This window comes from Schistocerca serialis, chromosome 1 (assembly GCF_023864345.2).
Source record: "Schistocerca serialis cubense isolate TAMUIC-IGC-003099 chromosome 1, iqSchSeri2.2, whole genome shotgun sequence".
NCBI lineage: Eukaryota > Metazoa > Arthropoda > Insecta > Orthoptera > Acrididae > Schistocerca > Schistocerca serialis.
In genome coordinates, this window is record NC_064638.1 from 580,140,927 (window position 1) to 580,159,909 (window position 18,983).

Here is an 18,983-nt window from a genome sequence, read left to right on the forward strand (position 1 = left end):
TCTGTCCACCCTCCAAAATTGGAACAATGCTAGGGAGTGTGAAGGACAACCTAGGGCTACGTAAACCAGGCATTTACAACATCCCGTGCCAGTGTGGAAAATCGTACATTGGTCAGACAACCAGGACAGTGGACGTCAGGGCAAAGAACACCAGAGGCACACCAGACTCGGACAGGCAACCAAATCTGCCATAGCGGAGCACTGTCTGGAGTTCGGTCACTCCATGGACTACAACAACACCAAAATTGTGACCCAGACTCCAAGATTTTGGGACAGTGTCATAAAGGAGGCCATCGAGATCAAGGTCACAGACAACCCAATAAACCGAGACAGCGGTTACCAGCTCAGCGTGGAGTTCGGCTCTGGAGCTTATCAGGGCCCAACGAAAGGAACCGCGAAATTCCACAAGAAGTAGCAATACCGTAGGAGCAGCGCCAGGCGGGCGTGGACCGCGAACGGACCGCCCGACGCGAGACAGGCCTCAGACAGCTGCCACAACTGCAGATGGTGGACGAGGTGGGCATGGACGTCCGTGGGAGCACCAGGGAAGTGCCAAAACTTCAGGAGCAGCGCCAAGCGGGCGCGGACCACGAACTGAACGCCAAACGCGGGTCCGGCCCCAGACAGCTGCCACGACCACAGATGGTGGACGAGCCGGGCGCGGACGTCCGTGGGAGCACCAGGGAAGGGTCAAAACCTCAGAAGCAGCACCAGGCGGGCGCGGACCGCGATCGGAACGCACGTCACAGGACGGGCCTCAGACAGCTGCCACAGATGGCGACCAGTCGGGCGCGGACGTCTGAGGGAGCACCGCGGAAGAGACAACACATTACAGGCAGCGCCAGGCGGGCGCGGACGGCAGAGAGAGCACCCAGCGCCCTCTGGTCATAAATACTGGACAAGATCCTGCAATACAGCAGTAGAGCGGCCTGAGCTAGCGAGGCGAGCGCATCGTTGCCGTTGCGCGCTACGCTTACTCGGCCGTTGAGAGCTCGTGAAGAGGTTTCTGTGCTGTGGGCACCGCGTAAAGCAAGTTGTCGGGTGTCGTTTTTACAACGCGTGCAGATTGTCGTGTTCCGCGCCTCGCAGCATGGGAAAGAAGGGTGTGCAGAGGAAACCTGCCGCTACGAAGGGTCCTTCGGTTGTGCAACTCACTGAGTTTGCCGACCATGCAAGGAACTCCCGAGAAGACGAGTCGCGGCCTGTCCCCCCTTTGTACGTCAAGTGCAAAGGCGGGTGGACAGCGCTGTTCGACACCATTACGAATTGCGCTCGGAACGAGGTGGTCTACGAGTCTGTCGATACAGACTCGCAGATCTGCGTTCGAGCTGCAAACGTGGCCGACCACAGGGCGATCAAGGTCGCAGTGGCCGACCACACCGTCGACGCGCCGCCGTCGCGTGAGAAGGCACCTTCCGTAGGAAGGATGAAGACGACCGAGGCACTCCTCAGGGGTTACCCTGGTGCTGTGATGAGGCAGCTGCTGCAAGCCGGGTTTGGCACAACCGGACCAACAGGAAGAGAGCGCCGCTCTATGCCGTGACCGTGCAAACGGTCGACGGCGGGAGCGACGTCTTCGACTTGCGGAAGTTGCTGGGCTTCCCGGTTACGACATGGACCCCAGCCCCAGTGCTTCAGGTGCCAGGGCGAGGGCCATGTTGCGAAGTATGCGTCAAGTGCTCAGGCGAGCACGACAGCCGCGCCTGCGACCGCGGCAGCAACGTTCTGCCGACTTGTGTCCGGTGTGGCGGCCCGCACGTCGTCAGTTGGCGCGGTTGCGCGGCTTTCTCAAGCCGCAACAGTGCCGAGCCGCACCGACGCAGCTGAAGAAGCGAAGACGACGTCGGAAACGACGTAGGGCGCAGAACAGCCCGGCGCAGCTGAGGGACGGCGCAGTAGCAGCTCCACCTGCCAGGGGCAGGGACGACCGCTCGGAAACGGGCAGTCAGGATGCAGCTCGCTCTTCCGAGAAGAAATGTGGCCTCGAACTCCGCACCGCCGTGAAGGAGGCCACTGCAGCCCTCAAAGCCGTCATGGCGGCAGAGAGGGCTGCCTTCGCAGCCGCCGTGGCTGCAGAGAAGGAAGAGGCCTCGAGGCAACTGCGAGCAGTCTTCGCCCGAGGCCTCAGCGCAGCAGTACCTGCGAACACTCCTGCGACCTCGCAGAAGAACGTTCGCGCGCCTGTCCCAGCGGTTGCCCCAGCAGCACCGCAGGTGAAAGGTGCAAAGAGGAAAACCGTTGCCCCAGCGGAACCGGTGGCGACGCCGACCGCTGCGGGAGCGGCCCCCACAAGGGATCGAGAAGACAAAAAGGCAGCATTCATCGCACAAGCGCGAGCGAACGGCCTGACTTCCTCCGACGCTGAATTGGCGCAGCTCTCTGAACAAGCGCAGCTCCTAGAAGCTACAATAAAGAAGGGCTGCGCTGTGCAGTAGAGGAGGACGCTGAACGGTGGCCGACCGCCGCCGTTCTGCACCAGCCTGATGAAGCTGTACCAAGTCACTGACGACAAGGCGCAGTAGAGGGCCTAACAGCAACGCATGCGTTGCCGCGCCGAATTCCTTTGTTAACAGGGAGGAAGCCACTGCGGCCGGCCCTGGAGACTATAAGCGAGCCCAGCCGCGGCACCCGGACTGACCCATTTAACGAACACGCAGCACATAGGTAACGATGCACGATACCTCACACTAACCTTACCTCACCTTGCATGCTCTATCGCAGCTAGCAAGCCGCTACTGCCCTTACTACCCGTCCTACTGTCGCAGAGGTTTTCTCCCTTGGCGCTTGCCTTGGCACTTTCTTTCCGATGCCCTTACAACCGCTACCCTTCAATCGTTTTCGACCACTTCTATCTCCTGATGGACCATGTTAATGAGTTATCTTACCCAGACGCATGGATAACATCACAGCCCGCATCCTGTGACGCTTGATTCAAAAACTAACATGTTTACGGAGGTGACAGTAGAACTTTTGGTTTGGTCACCACGTTGGTGTGGGCGTGAAGGGGCCCCATCCTATATTTACTCCAATACGGCAGTCTCAGGTAGCACCTGAAGAAGGCAACGAGTTACGTGGCCGAAATATTGTGCCAGAGTGACATAAACATCCGGCAGTAGACCCGATTATTCCACATGTCAATAAAGAAATTATTCAGATAGTTAAGGGAGACGTTAATTTAGTTGTGATGGAAACAAAAATTCGATAGCAGGAAAAGAAATCGAAGAAAAAAAATAGCCTGAAAACATAGACTGGGCGAAATGACCAAAAGGAAGCTACCTTTCATAATGTTCCACAGGGCATAATAATCGCTAATAGTTTGTTTAAAAACGATGAAAGAAGGCTGTATACGTGGAAGAGAGATTGACACACAGGAATGTTTTAAATATATTACAAAATGATATAACAAGAGATTCTGAAACCATATTTGACACTGCACATCATTTCCAAGGATAGATGTGGACACTAAGCATAATTTATTCGTTATGAACTGCAGACTAAAACTGAATGCAGAAACCATACTGGAGTTATGGGAGTCAAGGGGCATGAAAGAGTGTTGTAGCCTATGTCCGATGTTTTTCAATCTGTACGTTGAGCATGCACTAAGGCAAGATAAAGAAATATTTGGAGAGGGAAGTCAAGTTCAGGGAGAAGAAATAAAAACTTTAAGGTTTGTTGATGAGATGGTAATTCTGTCAGATATAACAAAGGACTTGAAAAAGCAGTTGAATGGAATGCAGAGTGTCTTGAAAAGAGGTTACAAGATGAACAAAGTAAAAGAACAGTAATGGGAAGTATCAAATAAAAACAGGTGAAGCAACAGGAATTATAACAGGAAATAAGGCACTTAAATAGGTGAAATTTGCTGTTTCAGCAGCAGAATTGATGAGAGACAATGTAGAGAGGATGTGAAAGGCAGACTGACTACAGCACAAAAGGTACTTCTGAAAAGGAGGATTTTGTTAACACTGAATATAAAATTTACTGTTGGGTGGTCTTTTCTGGACGTATTTGCTGAGTCACCTTGCGCAGAAGTGAAATGTAGATGATAAATAGTTTACACAAGCATGGACTAAAAGCTTTTGCAGTGTGGTGCAATAGCAGAATATTGAACATTAGGTGGGTAGATTGAATTACTAACGAGGTGGTACTGAGTCAAATTGGGGAAAAATTTATGGCACACACAGGCTAAACTACGGGATCAGTCGATAGGACACAATCTGACGCTTGAATGAAGCATCAGTGCAATAATGATGTGTAAGGGGTAAAAATTGTAGAGGGTGGTCAAGGAATCAATTCAGCAAGCAAGTTCAAATTGATGTAGATTGTAGTGGTTGTTCGGAGATGAAGGTGCTTGCACAGGATAGAGTGGTATGGAGACCTCCATCAAATTAATCTTCGGACACACGAGGGCAATAACAATAATAATATCAGCAGTGTAACAGCTATTTATTCGAACCGTACTTGTTATTTTCAATTAAATTGTTCTGTTCTGCTTGTTTGTAATAAACAAGAACACAAAGCTTGTTTTCATTCACCAGCTTCACTTTCTCTCTACTGTTCTGCATTCTTTTACATTTTCTGAGAGACTTCCATGTGTTTATTTGACATAATAATGCAATTAAACAGTGATTCTACTAATGAAAATATCCTTCAACTCCAACAGAAAGGTACAGTAAAAATTGAATTATACTCTGCCGACATCTATGAAGTGAATATCAGAAGGTGGAAATAGGAGGAAACAGCTATAAAAATGCGGTCTTGGGTAAATACTGAAGACTACAAAAGCCGAATGTGTGCAGATCCAAACAGGAGATGACTTGAGACACAACATTTATTTCAGACTTAACAAGTGTACAACAAACTTGAAAACTATATAAAATGTATGAAAGGTTTTTCATCAGCTAATCATGATTCTTTACAACCTGTTTCATGAAGGTGTTAAGAGTTACACGTATTCATAAAGTAACAAACACAGTAGCAATAAAACTTTTAGGTTATTTTACTGAAATCTCTGTTTCTGTACGTTTGATCTTCAGATATATACTGAGGTAACAAAAGTCATGGGACACCTCCCAGCCGGCCGGGGTGGCCGAGCGGTTCTAGGCGCTACAGTCTGGAACCGCGCAACTGCTACGGTCGCAGGTTCGAATCCTGCCTCGGGCATGGGTGTGTGTGATGTCCTTAGGTTAGTTAGGTTTAAGTAGTTCTAAGTTCTAGGGGACTGACGTCCTCAAATTTAAGTCCCATAGTGCTCAGAGCCATTTTGAACACCTCCCAACATCGTGTCGGACTTACTTCCACACATCGCAGTGCGGCAACTCGATGGAGAATGGACATGGAGAATGGACTCAACAAGTCGTTGGTAGTCCCCTGCAGAAATATTGAGCTATGCTGGCTCCACAGCCGTCCATAACTGCTTAGGTGTTACCCGTGCAGTATTTTAGGCACAAACTGACCTCTCGATTATGTATCCTAAATGTTCGATTGGATTCACGTCAGGTGATGTGGGAGGCCCAATCATTTGCTCGAATTGCTCATTCTGTTCTTCAAACGAATCGCGAACAATTGTGGCCTATTGACATGGCGTACTGGGATCCACAAAAATTCCATCGTTGTTTGGGAACATGAAATCCAAGAATGGCGGAAAATAGTCTCCAAGTAGCCGGACAATCATTTCCAGTCATTGACTGGTTCAGCTGGACCAGAGGATCCAGTCCATTCCATGTAAACACAGCCCACACCATTATGGAGGCCCCACCAGCTTGCATAGTGCCTGTAGGCAACTGGAATCCAACTGAAATCTGGACTCATTTGACAAGGCCACGGTTTTCCAGTCTTCTAGGGTCCACCCGATATGGACATGAGAGCCTAGGAGAGGAGCTGCAGGCGATGTCGTGCCGTTAGCAAAGGCACTCTAGTCGGTCGTCTGCCGCCACAGTCCTTTAACGACAAATTTTGCCACACTGTCCTAATGGATACGTTCATCGTACTTCCCACATTGATCTCTGCAATCATTTCACGCATTGTTGCTTGTCTGCTAACACTGACAAATCTGCGGCATTTGCAATATTTTACTCAGTGTTGCTTATCTGCTAGCACTGGCAACTCTACGAAAACGCCGCTACTTTCGATCGTTACGTGAAGGCCGTCAGCCACTGCATTGTTCGTGGTGAGAGGTAATGCCTGACATTTGGTATTCTCGGTAAACTTTTGACACTGTGAATCTCGGAATATTTAATTCCCTAAACGATCTCCGAGATGGGGTGTCCCACGCGTCTAGCTCCAACTATCATTCTGCGTTCAAAGTCTGTTAATTCCCATCGTGAGGCCATAATGAAGTGTGAAACCTTTTCACATGCGTCACCTGAGTACAAATGACAGCACGTCCAATGCACTGCCCTTTATACCATCTGTGTATGTGCATATCGCTATCCCACGACTTTAGTCACCTCACTGAATAGTGCACCTTGACTGATTGCTGCTGTTCAAACTATTTCACTAACTAGCATATAGTTATTGGTGTTCTGCGTTACTATAGTATTAATTCTGTTATTCATGTTAATATTTTCATTAAATTCTCTCTTTTGGCAGGGAAAAGTTCTGATTAAGAAAGTAACCTAATCACTAATTGCATTGTACAAGCATCTTTTGGTTCATCACATTTGAAGAATAACATGTTACTATATGTGTCTTTTTTATTACTATGAACTTTAATAAATCACCCACCTGTTGCTGCAAAACTTTAGTACATGACTTAAATCAGTGGATTTTCACTGTTTGCAAGAATTTAAGTAATTTCGATTACTACAAACCTGTTTTTATGTTGTATGAGATTGCTGTACCGGCGAAACGTCTCACAACACAAATCACATCTAATAGGAGCTTCTCCAGTGTGAACATTAGTGTGTTCAGTCAGTTTTTGTTTGGTTATAAATGATTTGTCACAAACACCGCACTTAAATGGTTTGATTCCTAGATGCCTGTTTGTATGGAGGTTAAGGTTCTGATGTCTCGTGAAGAACTTTCCACAATATTTGCACTCCAGAGGATGTATTTTTAAATGTGCACGGTACAAAACGTCGGTGCTGAAAGCTTCCTGACAAGTTGGACAGATATGACAACCCCGTTTCTTTCTGAGTTTGTGTGCTGTGTGCACATGTTCTTTCAAATCATCTTGCGATGTAAAAACCAAAGTACAGTTCACTGAAATGCATTTATATTCTTGTTTCACTGTGTCTTCCGGACCATTTCCTGTCTGTGTCTCACCTACTGCAGGCTCTGGTTTGAGTTTGGCGACTAAACTATCACCTGTTTTTATTTTTTTCTGATCAGGGTCCACATCCAATACAGGAGTATCAGTTTTCTCAGTCTTAATCTTCACCGCTGATGAACTACTTGGACCATTACTGTCAGGCGTCCTTGCAGTAGACAAGCTCTCAGCAGGAGGAACGCATAGGTCTACATTTTTATTTTCTACTTTCACAGTCTCTACAAGTTCTTCCTTCACAGTAGGAGCACTGAAAACGTCACCAAATTGTTTATCCTTACGTACTTCTGTTGCATCCGTGTGGAACCTCCTACGATGAACTCTCCTCTCCTTAGGACAATTGAATATTTCAGTGCAAGAAAGACACTTGTACACTTTCTTCACTTTACCCTTCTTAGAAACACTTTCTCTTACACTACTTTTGGCAACCGGTAGGTCATTTAGTGGTCTACTTGTTTCTGTATCTGAACCATCTGATGCGCCCCAGCTCTCTCTTGCTAGCAGGTCATACGAAGTTGAGACATCTCCATCGTTGTAGCTCTGTAACAAAAAAGAACAAATAAAATTCACACATACATGTCGCCCTCCCTCTTATTCTTTATACCGCTACTATTATCGTTTGAAGAAATACGCAAACAATCTATGTTTTCAAGGAATGTAAGATTTTTCAAACACGTATTATACGATTATGTGAAACAAAGGCATTTCAGAGTGATATGATACAGAAGGATACCAGTAAATGATACCTAGTAAAACTAAAATAATTGTGCAACAGACTTCAAGAAAATTACTCCATGAAGAAGTGATGTAAACCGGCAAATCTCCACAACTTTTAATGCAAAAAATATATAACAATATTTAAAATTATTGTGCATTGATTTACGGTACGTGAATAATTCCATCTGCGCCTTCCTAGGGCTTGCCCCCTCCCCCCCCCCCCCCCCTCTTGTCATGGCAATTCTGTCTTAAAGCTCGGACTATATCTTGTCATTTAGTTAATTACCTTACTGATACCAAAACGGCTTAGATCAGTGTCCCCATGTCGAGACAAAAATCTACCTGATCAGTGCTGAATCTGTAGGTTTACAAGTATGCTGAAGATACAGTTCGTGACCACTGCATAACTCACAAAATCAAAAATCTACATAACTTGAATCTGATCTACACAGATTTTGAATATGTCTGTTACAATAGGAGAAACATGTGGAATGACTAAGCATTTGTATTAAAAAAAACATACATTACACTAATATGAACGTAGGCCAACTTTTTTCTTAACTTGTTTCGACTGCGTGAAACCCAAGGTCTCTACAAAACTAGTAATCACTTTATTCTGTTACTGTGTACTTTAACGTCAAAATGTTCTAAGCAAAATGATGAAAAAATATTAAGGGTGATAACAATTAAAGAAATAACTTCTTGTATTTGTTTCCTTGTCGCAAAGACAGCTAATGAAGGAACACGTTCATTAGCAATAACTGCATAAGAACTGTTTCCACGTTTTGTGATACATTTTCCCTTTGGAAACTCACTTTACAAACACAACGTGACAATTGTTCATTTTCGTATGTCTTCGCTTTTGTGAGAATGTTGACTGGAATACACTCTTCGAAATTCTGAAGGTAGCAGGGATAAAATGCTATCTACAACCTGTACAGAAACCGAACTGCAGACATACGTAAGAATCGACGGCTATGAAAGTCAGGCAGGGTTCAAGCTTGTTCGCGAAGTTACTCTTTCTGTACACTGAACTAGTAGTAGGGAAAATCCGAGATAAATTAGGAAAGGGATCGAAGTTTAGGGATAAGGAGGACACACTGAGGTTTGCCGATGACACTGCAATTCTGCCAGAGATGGCAAAAGATTAAGTAGGTTAGTTGACCGAAACGGACAATTTCTTTATAAAAGGTTATAAGATTATCAGTTAAAACAACAAGGGTAATGGAATGTGGAATCAAATCAGGTGATGCTGAGGAAATCTGATTAGAAAGGGAGACACTAGAAGTAGCAGATCTGTTTTGCGATCGGTAAGAGCGTATCTGAAAGAGAGGAATTTGCTAGCACTGGCTTCAAATTTACGAGTTAGAAATTCTTATCTGCAGGTGTTTGTCTGGAGTGTACCCTTGTACAGAAATGAAACGGGGACGATGAACAGTCCAGACATAAGGAGAACAGAACTTTTTGAATGGGGTGAAACAGAATAACGTCTCAGATAAAAGGTTTAAAAATTACTGAAGATGACTGAATGACATTGAGGAGAAAATAAATTTATGGCACAATATGACTAAAACAATGGATTAGTTGATAGGAGACATCACGAGACATCAAAGAATGGTCAGTGTGGTAATTGGCGTGAAGTGTGGAGGCGTAAAAATTATAGGACACCAAGAATTGACTACAATAAGCAGGTTAAAATATATGTTGGTTGGAATGGTTATGCAGAGATGAACAGGCCTGCACAGGATACTCTCGGTGGAGAGCTGCATCAAACCAATATTCAGACTGAAAACCACAATAAATAAAATAGACAATTGCATACTTGATATTAAGTGGGTTTATACGCTACAGCATATATTTGTGATTTTCTGAACCTCGTTATATCATGAACTGTAGAAAGCAACTGGCTTACCCCGCCAATCGTTGCCGTGGCTCAGTCTCGTTAAATGGAAAAAGAAAGAAAGCACTCATTTCTAGTATGTATGGGAACTGGATATACGGCCTAATCTCTTTCTTTCCCCTGTCTCTGTCCATCTCCTTCTCGCCGTCTCCTTATCCATGTCCTCTTCCTCATCTCCCCCCCCCCCTCCCCCCCGTGTCCACCTCCTCCCCCTTCTCTCTCCATAATCTCCTACCCCCTCTCTCTTCTCTGTCCATCTACTCGTTTCTGTTCTCTATGTCCATTTCCTCACACTGTTCCGTCCACCTCCTCTTCTCCCCTCTCACTGACCTTGACCTTTGATTATTGTTATTGCAATTCAGATTCTGTAATCTGAATGTTTAGTAAACTATCGTTTAAAATTTGAAGTAGGTCGGTCCAGAACTTCGAGGTTTTTGCTAACAGCGTTTCACTATTATACATTGTATATAATAAAATTTGTAGCCTACGTTTGTCCATAAATATTTATATATTTGTTGTTGTTGTGGTCTTCAGTCCTGAGACTGGTTTGATGCAGCTCTCCATGCTACCCTATCCTGTGCAAGTTTCTTAATCTCCCAGTACCTACTGTAGCCTACATCCTTCTGAATCTGCTTAGTGTATTCATTTCTTGGTCTCCCTCTACGATTTTTACCCTCCACGCTGCCCTCCAATGCTAAATTTGTGATTCTTTGATGCCTCAGAACATGTCCTACCAACCGATCCCTTCTTCTAGTCAAGTTGTGCCACAAACTCCTCTTCTCCCCAGTCCTATTCAATACCTCCTCATTAGTTTTGTGATCTACCCATCTAATCTTCAGCATTCTTCTATAGCACCACATTTCGAAAGCTTCTATTCTCTTCTTGTCCAAACTATTTATCGTCCGTGTTTCACTTCCATACATGGCTACACTCCATACAAATACTTTCAGAAACGACTTCCTGACACTTAAATCTATACTCGATGTTAACAAATTTCTCTTCTTCAGAAACGGTTTCCTTGCCATTGCCAGTCGACATTTTATACATTTATATAGTTTATATATTATATATTTTAAAAATACATAGCCGATGTACATCCGAATGATCACTAGAGTATCGTGTAAAAATTTGGAGTTAATCGATCGCGAACTTTTCAGATTTTAGGTACAAGCGTTTATAACCACCTATCAAGAGCCTGAATAACCACCATTCGCAGGGCGGGACGTGCAGGAAGAGTGTCACTGAGGTCCTGGAAGGTATAAACTGGGATATGGAACCATGCCGACTCCAGTGCTGTGGCCGGCTGCGCTAGGTTTCTCGGTTGAGGAACCATTGCGCGAACACCCCGATCGAGGTGGTGCCACAGATTCTCGATTGAGTTTAAATCCAGGGAGTTTAGTGGCCAGGGGGGTACAGTAAACTCATCCTTGTACTCTTCAGACCACGCACGTACACTGCAAATTGTGTCACGTTGCGTTGTCCCGCCGGTAGGTGTCATCGTGCCGAGGAAAAACAAACTGCGCGTAGGGTTAGATGCATACTTGTGTTGATCCACTGTGCCTTCCAGAATCATAACGCTTCCTCCTGGTTACAGGACATTTGCTTTCATAAGTTTCACGCCGTACACGCGAACGGCCATCTGTGCGACGGTGCATAAACCTCGATTCATCTGAAAAGTCCACCTGCCGCCTCTCAGTGGGCGTCCAGTTGCAAATTACAGCATCCGTAGCCGATGAACGGCAGTCGGCACGTGTGCATGAACCACGTGCCGGCTGCGGAGGCCTACACGCAGCAACGTTCGCTCTTTGTTCACCTGGATGGTCAGTTGCTCAACGGTTGCACGTCTGTTCGCCCTTACGCATCTCTGCAGCCGTCGTCCACCCCTGTCATCTATGGTCCACAGTGCACCACAATTGCCTCGACGCCAGTTTTGTACAGCGCGTTGTTGCACGGTATAGTTTAACAATGGCACCACGCAAACAGTTTACAAACTTAACCGTTTCGAATATAATCTCACCCTTGACCCGAAAGCCAATGATCATGCCCTTCTGGACGTCGGATACATCGCTGCGTTTCCGCATTACAACAACGACTGGACTATTTTCCGTGTGCTGCCCCCGTCTCCGTGAGCTCTGTCTGATCGAACTTTAACGTCCAATGCTTGCATCAGATCCTTGCACGTTTTCATCGTCTATCTCTTACATGCAGAATATAAGTAATGCTAGATTTTTCATAAAAGATTGAAATATTTCAGTGTATGACATTTATTTGCTAAACTGCAGTGTCTTTGTTGCTCTGATTCAGGAGGGTGAGTCATATGAAAAGCTTAAATATTTTTTTAAATATTATTTATTGTGCAGAAGTGGTACAAAGTTGTATCACTTTTCAACATAATATCCCCCACGCTTAATGCAAGTCCTCCAGCGCTTACAAAGTGCATAAATTCCTTTAGAAAAGAATTCTTTTGGTGGTCCGCGCAGCCACTCATGCACCGCGTGGCGTACCTCTTCATCAGAACGGAAATTCTTTCCTTCCATTGCGTCTTTGAGTGGTCTAAACATATGGAAATCACTTGGGTCAAGGTCTGGTGAGTATGGTGGATGAGGAAGACACTCAAAATGCAGGTCTGTGATTGTTGCAACTGTTGTGCGGGTAATGTGGGGCCTTGCATGTTCATGTTGGAAAAGGATACCTGCTGACAGCAATCCACGTCACTTTGATTTGATTGCAAGGCGCACATGATTTTTTAGGAGATCTGTGATGATGGTCCCTCTAGGCATGTAATGCTCCAAAATGACGTCTTTTTCATCCCAAAAGAGAGTCAGCATAACCTTCCCTGCTGATGGTTCTGTTCGAAACTTCTTTGGTTTTGGTGATGAGGAATGGCGCCATTCCTTGCTCGCTCTCTTCGTTTCCGGTTGGTGGAAGTGAATCCAGGTTTCGTCCCCAGTAACGATTCTTGCAAGGAAGCCATCAGCTTCTCGTTCAAAGCGCCGAAGAAGTTCTTCACAAGCATCAACACGTCGTTCTGTCATTTCAGGAGTAGCTGCCGTGGCACCCATGTTGCAGACACTTTGCGAAACTGGAGCACATAATGCAAAATGTGGTGTGCTGACCCATGACTAATCTGTAAACATGCTGCAGTGTCATTCAGTGTCACTCCGCGGTTTTCCTTCACTATGGCTTCAACTGCTGCAATGTTCTGTGGAGCCACAACTCGTTTCGGACCTGGACGAGGAGCATCTTCCACTGAAGACGCATTGATTATTAACAAAAAAAAAAAAGAAATTGCTTTAATGCTATCACATAAGTAGTATTGCAGTTAACGTCATTTCTCCGAAGTTCCTAATATTAATGCGAACTTGCTACGCCATTCGTAGACTTGATACTGTGACAAATATGCATCACCGTACTGAACCTTCATTCGTCGATGAATTTCAATAGGTTTCACACCTTCACTACGCAAAAACCGAACAACAGAACGCTGTTCTTCCCTGGTGCAAGTCGCAAGTGGGGCGGCCATCTTCACACTGATACTGCGATGGTATGTGTGCATCTGCACTATGCTGCCACCCACAGGCCATTCTGCACGCTGTTTGTAGCACGCTTACCAACTTGCAGGATAACGGCGCCAAATTTCGATTTGTTATTACAAATTTAAGGTTTTCATTTGACTCACCCTAGTACTTTGCAATGTCCAACACATGCACGCGTTTCTGAAGGAACAGAAACCGCAGCGATCGACAGCCGCATGAAATACGAGAATCATTCGCATTTGTGAATACGGCTAAACTTTGGCGGCACTATGCACTGATGACAAAGAAAATCTGTGCCGGGACTACAAACTGGACCTTCCGTTTGACGCAAACGTTCGGCAACTGGAGCACGCTCCCCGGCCTGACTCAAGCATCCACATGTCACCACTTTCGTCTACAATCCATATTCGCACAGCTACTGTGAGCCCCTTACCGGAAGAGGCGTATGATTGAAGTCCATTTATTTAAAAAAAATGGTTCAAATGGCTCTGAGCACTATGGGACTTAACTTCTGAGGTCACCAATCCCCGAGAACTTAGAACTACTTAAACATAACTAACCTAAGGACATCACGCAGGATTCGAACCTGCGACCGTAGAGGTCGCGTGGCCACTCCGGCCGGCCCCAGTTTTTAGGGCCGGGCGATGTGGCCGAGCGGTTCTAGGCGCTTCAGTCTGGAACAGCGCGACCGCTACGGTCGCAGGTTCGAATCCTGTCTCGGGTATGGATGTGTGTGATGTCCTTAGGTTAGTTAGGTTTAAGTAGTTCTAAGTTCTAGGGGACTGATGACCTCAGATATTAAGTCCCATAGGGCTCAGAGCCATTTGCACCATTTGAACCAGTTATTAGGCATGAAATACTAAACTTCAGTACCTGTGTTGTTCTAATGTACTTTGGAAGACACTTTGCAAAGAAAGTTATTTTTCTTCGAAATCATGTGAAACTCTTGACAGGATCATTTTAAATTACACAAGATCATCATCTTTGTGACTGGATTAGTTTGCAATTTACTGCGTTCATTTGTCGAATTTCCTATTGTTTTCGATGTCATAAATCAGTAAGAAGGCAGCCGCTGCACTTGTCGCATTCATGGCGATCTCGCTCGCACTGAGTAACCGGCGATTATGAGCGAACGCCCGTCGCGGAGTTCAGCGACACCACCTGGAACAGGTGGTGTTGAGAGAAGTCGCGTATCGATTGAGCGCGGTTGCCACATGTGAAGATGCACAGGTTTGCCGCGCACGGAATGTTCACGAGACCGTCCCACACTCGATATTTACTGCGCAATAATATTGTGTAAGTATTTTGCGCGAAAATGAGAGAGACCAAGAACGGCAGAATATTATTCCGCAATATTTAACGAGCGGGACGAGCCATTTAAAACACTTGCCTTCGCAGTGAACGTGTCTGCGTTCGCTACTGCTATTGCAATTGCTACGTGCTGCAAAAAGAAAAGCTAGAGGATGACGCGATGAATGAAAAAATGGCTTGGAATGCGTTCTACCGCATTTTTTTTTTTTTTTTTTTTTTACGGCTGAATGAGAATCTTTCAACGAATCGGATAACTTCGTTACCCCTTGTGTACACAGAAAGGCTACTCTTCATATACTAGTGCTGGAAGCTATCTTCTTATATATACCTGAGTAGAGTAAGAAATTATCGCAGGGAGTCAGTTGGCAGATCTGTTCAAGACACTGAAACCAACAGATAAACAGTTGCATTTTAACATTTTTGTTGGGTGCTTCCACAACTAATTACGCAATAAGTATTAAGAATGTAATCAAACTACTCCCCTCAACGTACTTCAACAGATGATGCAGCTGTCTTTCATGATATATTCATATTTGAGGTCGCTGTCCCAGTTGTTTGTATGTCCGCAAATGACGAAGTCTCGGTAGGAAGGGCCTTGTATTGTATCGTATCACACACGGTACAATATATTAAGCGAGCTTCGGTATTTTTAAAGCTCTGCAGTCTCCTTCAAAATATTTCGTAAAACGTCAATACCGCTCTCAGGCGGTCAGAATTACAATACTCAGTACTGCGCAATAAATATCGAACGTGTGAGGGGCCCCTGCGCGACGTCCGCCTTCAGTTGATTGGCTTACAAAGTGTGACCACTGGCAGTACGGCTTATTCACATATTAGGAATTTTGAAGTTGCTCTAGCACGAATGAAACTAAAACATGCTAAAGAATCGAAGACCAAAGTATTGTAGATGCCATAAACATTAACATCTAGATTTTGTTTCACTTTCAATTCCCTTAGGAAGTTTGTACAAAATGTAGTTTACTTACAACAATGATACAATTTAATTTATAGTATGCTGTATGTCTCATGAATTTGGATCATTTTGTAATTTTTCAACAATACTTTATTTTTATTATACCTAGTTACAAAATTATGGAATTTGGTAAATCTGCGCACAAGAAACTGTAGCAAGGCAGCTTTCCAGAGGGAAGAAGGGGCGCAGTTTTGGCCGTTCTGCCAGAGGGCACACTATCACCTCTACACAGGTTTGCCCCTAAGGTCCCCTCTACAGTGAAGCGAACACAAGCTAAAGCACAACAGTGAATGAATATTCTCTCTGGTGTAAACGCTTGGCACGTGGTGTTAGGGCGCTCGGGGGTCGCATTCTCAAGTGTTCGCTTGTGATCCGCTGATTGTCGGTTTTAAGCCCCGGCCCACGGTTGACTTTCTTGTCGCAACTGACTACTTCAGGCAAGTGTTTCTATTGCAGTGCCTCTGGCGTTTTACTCCCGTACTGAGTCTTCTCTGTTTGGAGTGGTCATTTTCGTTTACACGTCAGTGCCAAAATTACCGATGTTGAAAGAGCTGTCTACTTTGCAGTTTGGCATCTGAGTGGTGAAAATGAGGTTATGAGGGACTACGCTATTTATGGATCAAAATGCAGTAACAAACTGAAGGAACGTGCAATGCGAGTAGAATTTATTAGCGAGCAAAGCAGAATTCATAGTGGAAATTCTTGTCAAAGGTTATGTGCTAAATTGTTTACACTCCTGAGAACTGAAAGAATAGGAATAGTGTCATCGATGTTTCAGAAGGTATACATTTGCTCCAGAAAATATGTACTTGCAAATACATCAGAAAATATTTACAGCGCAGTAAATAGCGACTTTTTGCTTCATCCTTTTTATCCTGTTTTCTCGGGAAGTGCCAAATAACAACGAAAATTATTTTTCTCGTCCAATAATTATGAGTTTTTCGCCAATGAAATAATTTTCATTAAAACGCGTTTATCTATATACGTCGTTTATCTATTTACAATCTTACTTGTCCATAATGTAGGTTTTTTCTGCAAAACGTAGAAACATTTTGCTTTCAGATCTTTCCTGTCTGTTGTAGGAGAACACTAGTAGGAAAAAATACCAGGACCTTTTGCAACTTTTCGATGCACCACAAAACAGAGCTAACAACATAATAAAGATTAATAAGACACGAAAGCACAAAATCATTTTCTGTAATAGGAGTGAGATCGACAGAACAAGTTATAATATCCCATGTTAGCAGACGCCGCTATAGTCCGAAACTAGTAATTCACACTCAGCACCACAGACGATAGATAACACAGACTGCGCGTGACGTCACTGCACTAAAACCGGGGTCAACGAGATATACGGGTCTGGCAACGAACTTGTGACAAGACCTGCAGGATCACCTGCTGTGACGTACCCGCCACGGCCTGTCTTTGTCGCGGGCCTCGACTGAAACCAACATCGAACTCACGTGACTCGGGGCAGGACGCTGACTTCCTGTTAACGCACGGGGTATGGAGTTAACAGTTAAAGTTTTTCTCATTTACAGCTAAAATCAAGTATGATTTTAACAAAAAAGCCACTTTGCTTTATTGTTATTATATAAGTAGTAGTGCAGTTAACCTGATTTCTCCGAAGTTCCTAATATTAATGCGGTGATTATCGTTTTTACTTGTGGCCAGGTGAAACGTAGTGACAGTTCTGTTAAAAGAAACAAAATTACAGTTCTTCAGTGAATACCTGTTTTCGTTGCACTGTGAGTCCTTTAGCCCACTGCTGCCACAGTAGTAGTACTAGTAGTAGTAGTAGTAGTAGTAGTAGTAGAAGTAGTAGTAATAGTACACAAAATATCAATTTGGCAACAACATTACTTTTCTGACGATTCCTCAATAAAACGTGTGAAATGTTTTGTTATGCTTCTATAAGAAATGAAATCCATTTTATAACCATAAGGTCCGGATTTTGTACAAAATAACCGTTTATATTTTATGACTTTTGCCACTTAGTGATGGCTGCATTTAAAGCAAATACAATATTGCCAGTTTGCGCTAAAAGCATGTCCTGAGGGAACTTCATCTTTAGTTCTGTATGACGCTGTCAAAGCAGATCTGCGGCACGAAGGACTTTCGTACTGACATAAAAACTCACTCAAGACCTGCTAGAAGTGTTTTCCAATGCTGTGATAAGTCGTGGAGGAACAGAATGTCAAATCCACCAGTCTGAAGCTGCTTCCAAGAGAGTTTTGGTACACATTCAGACTGGTACATCTTTTATTGCTAATTGCTCTGCCACTGTAATAAATAACGACTATGATTATATACCTCATCAAGTCTCCTACACTTTTTATTTGGCTAGGAAACACAAAGGAAAAAAAGGACTAGAGTGCCACATTTAGCAAATATTACCACGTTCTAAAATTTCTAGTACCTACATCTCGAAGGCATTGGAGACATCCTCAGGGGCCACAAGGACGTCATTCGCGAGCGTCAAGCCAGAAACTGGTGAGTGGACCTTAGTGCCAGATAGACGGCGCAGGCTACCCCAGACAACAGAAGAAGGAGTAAAAACTGTTGAAGGTGCTTGTGAAAGCAGCCCAGCTGGCTTTCTTGCTTTCTTTAATAATACGACGACACTGTGCACGTAATCGTTTATAATGGATACAATTCGCCACTGTAGGGTGGCGTTTAAAGGTGCGTAAAGCACGTCGACGAGCACGTAAAGCGTCTCTACATGCTGCGGTCCACCAGGGGACCGGTACGCGACGTGGAGAAGAAGTAGGGTGAGGGATGGAATATTCAGCAGCAGTGAGAATGACTTCCGTGAGGTGTGCGACCTGACGATCGCAGCTTGTGAAGGTTTGATCCTGAAAGGTCGCCCTGGAAGAGAAGAGCCCCCAGTTTGCCTTGGAGATGGTCCAACTAGATGAGCACGGAGAGGGGGAATGCTGCAGGAGATGGATAACACACGGGAAGTGGTCGCTCGAACATATATCAGAAAGTGCATACCACTCAAACCGGCGGGCAAGTTAGTGTGAGATGTGTCCGAAAGAAAAGTAGGGGCGCCAGTATTGAGGCAGACAAGATTGAGCTGGTTGAAAAGGTCTGCTAACAGGGAGCCCCTCGGGCAGGATGCTGGAGAGCCCGAAAAGGGATGGTGGGCATTGAAGTCTCCAGTTAACAAAAATGGTGCAGGTAGCTGAGCAATAAGTTGAATCATGTCTGCCCTGGTAACGGCAGACGACGATGGAGTGTAAACGGTACAAATGGATAATGTAAAAATGGGGAGAG

General features: G+C 44.8%; 1 protein-coding gene across 1 annotated transcript in view; it reads right to left on the reverse strand.

Moving 5' to 3' along the window:
• Positions 1 to 18,983, reverse strand: part of LOC126457910 (zinc finger protein 90-like) — a 172,953-nt gene that overhangs the window by 63,190 nt on the left and 90,780 nt on the right. The window contains exon 2 of the mRNA XM_050094595.1: positions 6,813 to 7,807. Coding sequence (XP_049950552.1) covers positions 6,813 to 7,807 — 995 coding nt within the window. The remainder of the gene's footprint in view (positions 1 to 6,812; positions 7,808 to 18,983) is intronic.